Raw genomic sequence first — 11,230 nt, 5'->3', positions numbered from 1 at the left:
CTTAAAATACGAAAATGGGAGACGCGCGGTAATAGTCGTGCGTATTGTCCGAATTACGGGTTCCACGTGCAAATGAGTTGGAAAATTTGGACCGCTGATGTGTTTAATTTAATTGCAGTGGCGCTGATTTAGTCGCTCTTCAGGCTCTCGTCGTGCCGCCCCTGTGTTCGCAGACTGCGCGTGCACTAACACACCCCTTTTCCAGGCGCGCGCACGCCCGCTAAACGAGAAGGGGGGCGTGGGGGGAAGAAGCCAGAGCGTCTTTCAGTGCGGAAAAAAAGTTGAGGCGTGCAGAAGAGGAGAAGAACGGCAGCGGGAAGAGTGCGTGGACTTGCTCGTGAAGCTTTTTTTTCTACCCCCATTTGCTTTATTTTTGGAGATTTAAAAAAATCGAAGGAGCCGACTGGGACGTTCGCGTTGTGCGCGCGTGCGAGTGTGTTTTGCACGGTGGAATTTATCTCATCACGCACGTAACGAGACGTCCACGCGTGGTAAGGGATTGATCTTTTCCATTTTTCTTTTATTTCAAATGGGGTAAAATAGAGTCAAGTCTTCATGTTGTTATTGGCACGTGCGAATGACTACAAATGACAACAACATCAAAAATAATTAACGGAATGAGGGCATATGTTGCCTATTAACGAAAAATAATATTAATGTGCTAGTTAGTAAAATGTCAACTAGTCTTTAAAAAAAAAAACAGTCGTTAAAATAAAGGAAATCAATTTAATATCATGTCATTTGCACGTGCAGTAATAAAACAAATTGCATACGAGAAGTAACGACAAAGTTTTATTTAATTGTGACAATGATCCGATGTTATTAGAGTTTAGCATTTCGAAAGAGGAGTGACATGTAACTGAAGTCGTGTTTGTAGGGAGTTAATTGCAAATGCGGTAATACAAATTTGCGGAAAATTAATTGATGATAAGGCAAATTTTGTCTTAAATAACAAGCAGGGTGTGTTACTACAATCAGTGAAAAGTGATTTTAAAAAGAATTGGTTTCTAAAGTAGTTATGTGGTGATAAGCGGGAAAGGTCTGCGTTAATTGACGATAATCTTGATCAAATAAAACGTTCATTGAAAAGGGGGGAATTATTTTAACCACACGTACAGCTTTGAAATATAAGCATACTAGACGGTGAGATGAGGGAAACACAGATCATAATTAATTATGTGATTGACATATATTTTCAAAAACTGAGGTGGAGGATGGTGTTAAAAAAAATACATACTTTGTGCAATAAAAAACCGCGAATTTAAATTTAGAATAAACCACCTTAATTAATAATTTACATTAATTTAACTTATGCAAATTATAGAAATCAAATAATAATGTCAAAAAATAACACAATCGCACTAGCGAAATATGGAGGGCCACATTTCTATCGAGAGTGGGCCCGTTGCCATGAATCCCCCACACCGCCTACTCCCCATCTCAAATTAGAAACGATAGATGGATGTCTAAATTGATATTGAATATCTTTATTAATAGTATCTTAATCATTATGTGCAGTCTAGTGATTAAAAAAAAATAAAAAAAAAAATAAAACTTTACTATTTCAATGCATTCACAACAATTATCATTGCCGCTATAATGTATAGCAGTTCAGTAAATCATATCTGAGCGTATTAGCAGGGTTTTTGGTTATTTTGTTATTATGTACCATACTTTGGAAATTTAACTAGAGGATAATAACACATTATGACACAAAGCCCAAAATGTGAACTTTTATAACAAAATCTTCCAAATAAGAAGTCACTCGGATATTCTTCATCTCTCAAAAGTTCCATATTTATTTGCATCTCGGAAGCGACTAACAGCAGGCCGAGGAGAAAATGGCGGCTAGTGACATGCAAATTTTGCATTATCATAAGCAAACATTCTAATAAAAGCCCATCTGTGTGACGGTGCTATAATGAATTTTGTAATATGCTCACACGCCTACAGGCTGACATCTCAATCAAGAGACTTAATCCTGGAGATTTTAAATCACGTGCGCGCGCAACATACTGTACGCTGGAGGAGTAAATAACATCTTTTTGGAGGGTAAGGGGTGGTTGATTGAAATATGTGAAGAAACGTGACTAGGAAACGAAATGTTAATTTTAATTGCGATGAAATGATTTTATATTGGTTCCAATACATACCGCACATCACATAGGCAACTCAATTCTGAGCATATGCATTGAAATTGTTACAGGTTTTTAATTAATATGTTTCCTTTTGTCATGCATACCGCCATTAATTATTATATTATTTGATGGTTTTCCCCTGTAGAGAAGAGATTTCGCCATTATGGAGTCCCACTGCCGCAAACTGGCGACCACCTGCGCACAAATAGGTAAAATATGACACGCATACTAAAGTGCTGTTCATTTTTTGCACGTCACACAATTATTCAAATATACAATATCTGTTTAAATTGGGTCTTTTTTATTAAGATGTTTTTGGGGTATTTTCTGGAATGCTTTGATTATTATTTATGTGGAATGACTATATTATACATACGTTCAAAATTACAACTCAACAAAATAAATCATCAGCAAATATTGTTAACCAATTACATTTCGCAAAGGATATCTAGCATGTCTGGTGTGAAATATACGTCCGTGGCGTAAAATTTCACGCGTGATTTCACACTTGGAAAAAAAAAAAAACCCTAACTAGAAGCGCATATACACAATGTCAGTTCGTTGTGTTGTTCTGACATCTAACGGTCGATTCCGGCACTGCAGCATAACGGCTTGACTCGTAAAACGACGTATAAATTTGCAACAAAGATTGTATTTTATTACGATAATCCTTTGCTTTGAGTTGTTGAAGACCTTTTTTTTCCTCAACTCATTGGCTGCCATTGACGTTGATGGGCGTCCAATAAATTTGACTTGGAAATGTTGCAGCGATTCGATTGGACGCAAAAAACAGCCAAATATTTAATCATACAAAAGTCACGACAAAGATTAAAATTACATCATTTTAATTAATTCATATTTGCAAACAGTAGTGCAAGCGAGTATAGTAGTTTCTGCATTTGACCTAAGTGTGTCACGCTTATTGTTAATGACGATTGATTAGGACTAATAGAACGTGACAAGCAGTGTGCGCGCATCCAAAACGGTGCGTGTAATGTATGCGGCTCTCGTTGGGTTCTCGACTCTGGGGAAAAAGCACATGTATAATGAAAGCCATTCGTGAGCAGGAATACACTAATGGAGGAATGTGATGTGTCCGTAATCCCGCTCTAAAAAGCCTCGTCCCCCTTTTCTCCTGCACCCTATACTCTCTAGCTGCTATATTGACTGAATTGTTAATTAATGGCCCTTGTATGACGAGAGAGAGAGAGAGATGAGGGGGCGTCCACGGGTGAATACATAATCCACTTCAGCAAGAAAATAAGACAGAAAAAGACTATTTGGATGATTTATGATAGCTGCATGCTTTGTAATTGGATGACTCGTCATGACAAGGCTGCACGTGAACATACTAGCGTCGATTTAATGAAGAAAGGAATTTACAAGGACTAAAATTAAAATGTTAGAATTTATATCTTGGACCAGAATGGGCGGTTAAAAAAATCTTTTTTTTGTCACAAGACACCAAGGGCATAGCTTTGGTCTCAAAAGGTAAAAATGGGCTACATTTCACACAAATATGAACCTAATTAATTAATAGGCTAAATGATCAATGCAAAATAAACCTGTATTGACTTATAATAACTTTCACATGTATTGATTCAAGTGATTCACCATTCAAATTAAACCTTTCTTTTCAAAAACTACTAAAAAAAATAAATAAATAAAAAATAAAAAATAAATTTAAAAAAAATTGAAAACTTCCATAATACATATCTAGATTTAACTAATGGAACTTCATGTTAGCCCTTCACCACAAAGGTAATACATTGCTTTATTTGGTTGTGTCTTTCACCTTCTTCCTATTTGTTTTCATCCCTAAAGTGCATTAGTGAGTTGAGCAATTATGGGGGGGACTACATTCCTCACAGTTAATGAACATTTACAGTAGAAAACACCTCTCTCTAAGCAGCTTCCTACTCGAGGTTTGCAAGTCAGCAAGTTCACACAGTTTAATGCTACGCTAAATCTGATGCAGGTCGGACTTTCAGTAGCAAATTTATTTATTTATTTATTTACATCTGTTTGAGGTTTTTAATGCAGTACATGAGTCAATACATCTCAGCCAGAACAAAAATAACAGATCAATTAATCTTATTCAATGTCCATCTGGTGTAAGAACAAAAAGTAAACGTTTAGACTGACATAATTCCAAAGTTGTGATTGGCTGTAATGTGAAGTAGCAAATTTAGTGGTGTGTTCCCCACCTCCACGAGATTGATATCTTTTAATATTACTTAAAGTGGGTGCTGCTGGCCGGAAAAAAAAAACATCTAATATGCCTCGTTTTAGAAGAGAGCAGAGGAGGCAGCATGTTGTCGACATATTTATGTCGGGTCTGTGAGTGCGTATGTGTGTGTGTGTGTGTGTGTGTGTATGGGGGGGGTTAAGTCATCAGCCAATCAAAAGTGCATTTAAGGGAAAAAGACCGGCAAATTCAGCAAGAGAAAAGGGGTAATTGTAAGTCTAAGCATAATGAAAATAATTCACTTAATAAGGTTGCTTAAAAGTTGGTGGAGACAATTTGAGCATCCTGAAAAGTTGGTAGCGTTATGTCCCTACCGTCTCTATGCAAATTATGTATAATTGACTCTAGATTAGACGTCAAAGGCAGCCAGTGAGTTAGTTATATTATGAAATAACATATATAACAGGAAATAACAGGGTGTTCATTTATTTCCTCAATTTGACTGTTGGAAATGGCAAATTACTTGGAGTTAGTGCATGGTCAAAGGAAAAACAGCTCATTTTTAAAGCAAATCAGGTTCATCCATCACCGTCATTGCATGTGAGTGAACTATTGAGAGCTATGGTTCCGAAACCAAATAAATGGGACTGATTCTTCACGTTGCATACAAGTCAAGTCAATCGGTTCTGTTTCGCCCCACGAACTGGCTTTGACTCTCCAGCTGCGGCCCCAGCCACCGCCTTTTCAAGCGTTCACTGAGCGGACTAATCATCGCATTCAAAGGGATAAGAAATTGATTTGGTATGTTTTTCTTTATTGGTACAAGAGTGTTTATCGTGTCAAATTCATTTTGATATATTTTTTGTTTTTTTATATTTGAATGTTTTTTCCCCCGGTTTCTCTCACTTCTCATGCACGCGCCTGCCAAGGTAGCGAGTGGGCGGGGCTAGAGGCAATGACGTCTAGGGGGAGGGAAGACAGCGAATGTGAGAGAGAGAGAGAGAAGTGGGTGCGCGCGTCGTGCTTGAGCGTGCGCGCCCCCGGCTCCAATATCACCTACCTGTCCTTGTCACTCCGCTAGTCAGCCGCCGCCCGCCGCCGCCGACGTTAGGATGGCAGCGCCTCACGGTGGCCCGCTCTAAAAAGCAACCCGGGATCTGAGCACTTTTTCCGGTGGGGCTCCAAAACAAAACAAAAAAAGCTAGTGGAGACGGCGTCTCCGAGACGCTCTCTAACCGGGACTGGGATTTATAAAGACTTGTTTTTTGGGGGTTGGTTTTCGGGGAACGACCGATGAACTCTATGAGGGATCCTTTAAATCTCGACCACCACCCGCACCACTCGTTCACCGGGACTAAATTGGCCTCCGCCATGGCGTCCGGTTTGCAGCCGCTGGTGCGAGCCGTGGAATCCGGCAAGCACCGCGTGGACGCGCACGCGGTGTCCGACACGTCAAGCCCGGAAACTGTGGGTAAGATAAAACGGGCGCAAGTGGGGCTAGAGGAGTTATAAGCGAGTTTGACATACGCAAATGAAGGATTCGTTGTGGAATGTTATGCAAATGGCAACAAATAGAAATTATGTATCGTTATTGTTGTGTTGTCTTGCACAGAGAAAGAGAAAAATCAGAATAAAAACGACGACTCGTCGGACGACCCGTCCAAAAAGAAGAGACAGCGGCGTCAGAGGACTCACTTCACCAGCCAGCAGCTGCAGGAGTTAGAGGCCACCTTCCAGCGCAACCGATACCCGGACATGAGCACCCGCGAGGAAATAGCCGTGTGGACCAACCTCACCGAGGCCAGGGTTCGGGTAAGTCTATACCACAGAACCCACATTTTATCATTACAACAAAAAAATATCGACATTTATATGGGAGGATGCATTAAAAATACTTTATTTCTAAAAGTATAGCACACAAAATAATTGCTGCATGTATTAGCTATGCAAAAATACTTTCCATGGAACAATTTTGCAAATAAACTGTAAATATAAGCAGACGCTTTGTGGCTCCTGAAGGATAATAGCACGTGAAAAATGCGTTTCAAAGCAGAATATTTGAGAAAATATTTTTTTCATGACTCAATTTTAACTATTTTTTCATATTTAAAATTGCCTTTCAAATCACAGCACGATAAATTGTTTTTCTGTTTACCGAGCATCTTCACCATATTGACGCGTGCAAAAAAATCTAAATTACATGACACAAACAGTACAAAATAAGACATTTGCATTGCAAGCGTAACTGTGCAGCAAAAATGTATTTTAAATCACATGGTTAAAAGAAAATATTAAAATAGTAGTAAACAAAATAATACATTTTCCCTAAGAGGAAAATATTCTAAAATAGTGGAAATTAGACTAAAAGGTTACGTTGTGACAGAGGCTCTTCTAGTATTTCAAACATAAATTTAAGAGCAAAATAATTCATTTCAGAGCACATTTATAACATTTTGGGGGAAAGTGCACAAATAAATTGTATGCATGAAATATAATTTACCTTCAAACATGAATGACTTCTTTGAACAAAAAACGCACTTTGAAGACAATTTTGTTTTGCATACTTACACGGGTGGCTGTGCATCGGTGCAGACATCACTGCAAAACTATTTGTCGAGCGTTTTTTCCACCCTCATAATTAATTTTGCGTAAAAATGTCCGTTTTATGTCTGCAATAGACTGACGTGTATGTTAGTGTAATAATTTGTCCTCCACACAGATTATCTGAAAAACAAATATGCACACATACGCTCTTGTTTAAACACACAGCTGCCGTGAGCTCAATTCAATCACGTCTTCAATTGATATTTTATTTAATTACACCGCCTGCAAGCTAAGATAAATACACTTTTTTTCAACAGATCCAAATAGTGATGTCTATATGAGGTCCAATTAGAGTTGAGCGTGCATATGACACGTAGCACACGTGTGAAGCCCAAAAAAAAAAAAAAAAAAAAAAAAAAAAAAGTGCAAAGATGGTCATTTTAGGACACTGTCACAAGATTTTAATGGGGTGAAGGGGGGAATTTGCGTTATACACACGCGTCACGAAGGAGTGTGTGGAGTGGGTTCTGATATGGGCAGAGCAAAGGAGAGGAAAAACTCAAAACCTGCAGTAGATTGTCATAATTGGCTGGAACATTGCTCATTAAATATTACAACATGAAAAAATGTGCAAGCACTTAATGGTTAGAGAATGTAGATTACGCATGTAAAATATTTGCTTCAGTTTTGTTAGTGAAAATCGTAGACAAGATTGAGTTTGTCACGCAGTTAACAGAACAACAAAATCATGACTAATAATGCTTTGTGCAAAATTTAGGTAAATGTATTTAGACGGCATCGTAAATGTTTATATTGCCACACAAATATGCTTGGAATTAATAGTTGTATTTTCCTCAAAACCAATCGTTTTTTAATTATTGACAAATATAAGATACTCAGAATAAATCAGTTCGCTTGTTTGTTTTTTTTTTTTCCACCGGTGAACTGCAACTAAATACGATATATATGTAGTTTTAAGAAATAATAAATAAAACGATTGCTCAAATGTTATAAAGCAACTACAAACCTTAAAATCTTGCTTTAAAATCAACACTAATAATTACTATTATATATTTAGTATAATTATTAATAATTAAAACATACAATTATGACTTTTCCAACGTCTTGTTGCTTCAACGTGCTAAAACAATTGAGACCCAGGAAAGCATTAATAAACAAAATAGTTATGGTATATGGTACACGACTGCACAAAATTCAGGGGACACTTTGTATGTTTATTTATCTCAATTAAATCACGTATAGATTTATTATAATATATATATATATATATATATATATATATATATATATATATATATATATATATATATAACATTAATCAAAATTGTCTAGACATAATGTGTTAACAGTGACCGCATTTTTTAACATAACGATGTGTCTTCGTGAATAACGGAATTTTAAACTGGTATAATGCATCTTTTGAACCAGCCGTTTCATTAATGATCATAATAATAAGCGCGTGTGAGTTGCTAAAACGTCAAAAGTTTCATTTCAAAGTGTTGGGGCACAGTACTTACTGTTGATTTACACACATCCAAAAATGCATGCTTTACGTGCAAAATTAGGGGGGAAAAGTGCAATTTGTCCTGCATGAAGCGGTGCTCCGGTATAAACTTTCTATCCTCTTTCGCCTCGACCAAAACATAACGTGGTGCTCGTGGGTGTCTTCCTGCTCCCCCTATCCTTCAGGTGTGGTTCAAGAACCGGCGCGCCAAGTGGAGGAAGCGGGAACGCAACCAGCAGGCAGAGTTGTGCAAGAACGGCTTCGGGCCCCAGTTCAACGGACTCATGCAGCCCTACGACGACATGTACCCGGGCTACACGTACAACAACTGGGCTGCCAAGGGCCTGACGTCCGCCTCGCTGTCCACCAAGAGTTTTCCCTTCTTCAACTCCATGAACGTCAACCCGCTGTCGTCGCAGGCCATGTTCTCGCCGCCCAACTCCATCTCGTCCATGACGTCGGGCATGGTGCCGTCGGCGGTGGCGGGTTCCAGCCTTAACGGCCTCAACAACCTGAACAACCTCAGCGGGCCGTCGCTCAACTCGGCTGTGGCGGCGCCGGCCTGCCCCTACGCGCCGCCCACGCCACCCTACGTGTACCGGGACACTTGCAACTCGAGCCTGGCCAGCCTGAGACTCAAAGCCAAACAGCACTCGAGCTTCGGCTACGCTGGCGTGCAGAGCCCCGCCACGAACCTCAGCGCTTGCCAGTATGCCGTGGACAGGCCGGTGTGAGACGCGCGCGCCCCAATCTAAACACCCCAACCCCCACCCCGAGACGCACGCCCGCCCACGAAAGAGAGAAGGGGGGCACCACTTTGAAGCATCGATTTCCCCAAATGGGATGTACAGTAATGCAAAAATTGCATTCGTGGTGGCCATTTTTTTCATCCACAGGAAAGAGACTACTATTGTTATTATTGTATTTTTTTTCCAAAAGGGCACTAAAAACTGAACCACTGAAATAGTTTTTTTCTTTTGTTTTATACCCCGATTTGTTGTCTGAAAAGGTTGTATATATATCCAAACATCTCTAAAGCTGGGGTTCAATTTATTAACGCATGCGTGGTAGGGAATAAACAATAAGAAAATCAGTTTTGCTTGCAAACAAAAGTTAAAAAGGGAATGTAAATACTAAAACGCACCGCAGTGGTGTGTTTCTAACATAATATAAAATTATTATTAATGTCTGTGTGAATATCGATTTTAGACTAGCAATCCTCGAGGGAGAAGAAGAAAAAAAACGCATTAAAATGTTCCTGTAAACTATTTGGTACGGATCCCTCCTCCCAACGACATCCCTCAGAAATGTGTTTTATTTAATGGAAGTAAATATATTGTTCAAAGCCACACTTGCTTGTTATTGAATCATCTTTTGCTCTGTTTGCTGTGTAGTGCGACGCACTGTCCATTCCACTTTGGAGCTTATCTATTAGAGAGTGCGTGGACAACAATTGGGCTGCGCCAATACACATCGTGCAAGCGACAGATTAAGATGTTGAATACAAGTCTGTCTGCCCCTGGAATCAACAAAACAGGAGGTCGGGGGCACACAGCAGTGATAATCAGGTTTAGGGAGGCTGAAGTCTGCAAAAGAAGAAAAATGCACACCTGTATGCAAGTATTGTCGACTATAAATTTAACTCACAAGTATCCGAACAGGGAGGTTTCGGCGGGGAATTTCTAGATGAGTAGGCCGGGAGAGTGACTCTTTCAATCGGGGACAAGCAGCTGCACGCCCCGATCAAGAAAACTGCGTGGAAGATGAGCTGCTGACTTTTTTTTTTTTTTTTTTTTTAGTAATTGCATTGGTTCAATAATACTTTCTAAATAAAATAAGCACACATAATCGACACGAAAAGGAATTTTTTTAAATTCAATATTGTCAAACCCTTAAGATAATTAAATATTCTGTCTAATTTGAGAAAAGGATGAGTGGCAAACTTGCATATTTTTGTTAAGGTGCACTTTTGCAGGAATCGATTGTTGCATATTTTAAATAAATAAGGCGGAAAACACAGACAAGGCTGAAAAAGCAGTTTCTGCTCTTGCACCCCTCTTTCAAATAAACTGCTGTATTTTAAGCCAAAAGAGCTGTTGTGTTTGATAGAACAGTATGTGTATATGCTGCCATAGCAGATTCATGGCGCATTAAGCCCCCGAACTATTTTTAATTTGTCCGTTTTACCCTGGAATCCCCAGTTTACAGACGTCGTACAACCGCTTTTGTTTCAACCTAGCCATAAAAAAAAGCTAAGTAATTATATTTATTATTCAAAATGTCTGTCATTTTTTAGCTTAGAATCATTAAGTGATGTCTAATATTTAGTTTTTAAAAAACAACAACAACAAAATAGAAATATTATTCATTCGCATATTTTAAACTTTTAAACAAATTACGTTACAATGAAAAAATTAGCGTCTGCAAATAAGTCACGGTAATCTACCTTATAACTATCGCTTAATTGTATTTTTTTTTTTTTTGTTACTGTCGAATTTAGCCCATTATTTTAAATGACAAATGATCAATCCAAACAGAGAAAATTTGAAAAAAAAATAAAAAATTTAAAGGGTAGATATATGAAAATGAAAATCTCCACCACTCCGTGATGTCTGCGATTTCTGCATCGTGACCTTTTTTATATTACCATGTTTCACCCATAAAATCCCCCAAAAATCCAGCTGTGGCCGTTCACAGCTGTGTCTTGACACTCAGTGATACATGCTACCTGGAGTTTTTGGATCAAAAAGAGGTAAGTACGCGATAATATCTCGTTAAAATTTTGGCGTCTTTAATTCTGCTCGCTCGTGCCCTCACCTCCAGTTAGGGGTTTTG

General features: G+C 38.7%; 1 protein-coding gene across 2 annotated transcripts; it reads left to right on the top strand.

The window, feature by feature from the left end:
* The first annotated feature begins 304 nt into the window (after positions 1-304).
* Positions 305-10,253, top strand: pitx2 (paired-like homeodomain 2). Of its 2 annotated transcripts, XM_057851085.1 has the most exons (4): positions 305-491; positions 2,284-2,347; positions 5,939-6,138; positions 8,581-10,253. In XM_057851085.1, exons 2-4 carry the CDS (start codon positions 2,302-2,304, stop codon positions 9,127-9,129), a joined length of 795 nt encoding a protein of 264 aa, XP_057707068.1. In that variant the 5' UTR covers positions 305-491; positions 2,284-2,301; the 3' UTR covers positions 9,130-10,253. The 2 variants fall into 2 exon arrangements, with proteins under 2 accessions (XP_057707068.1, XP_057707067.1); XM_057851084.1 differs by lacking the exons at positions 305-491; positions 2,284-2,347 and adding an exon at positions 5,419-5,797.
* Positions 10,254-11,230: the final 977 nt, after the last annotated feature.

This window comes from Corythoichthys intestinalis, chromosome 11 (assembly GCF_030265065.1).
Source record: "Corythoichthys intestinalis isolate RoL2023-P3 chromosome 11, ASM3026506v1, whole genome shotgun sequence".
Classification (NCBI taxonomy): Eukaryota; Metazoa; Chordata; class Actinopteri; order Syngnathiformes; family Syngnathidae; genus Corythoichthys; species Corythoichthys intestinalis.
Note: the sequence above shows the minus strand (reverse complement) of the source record. Positions and strands in the feature narration are given on the sequence as shown.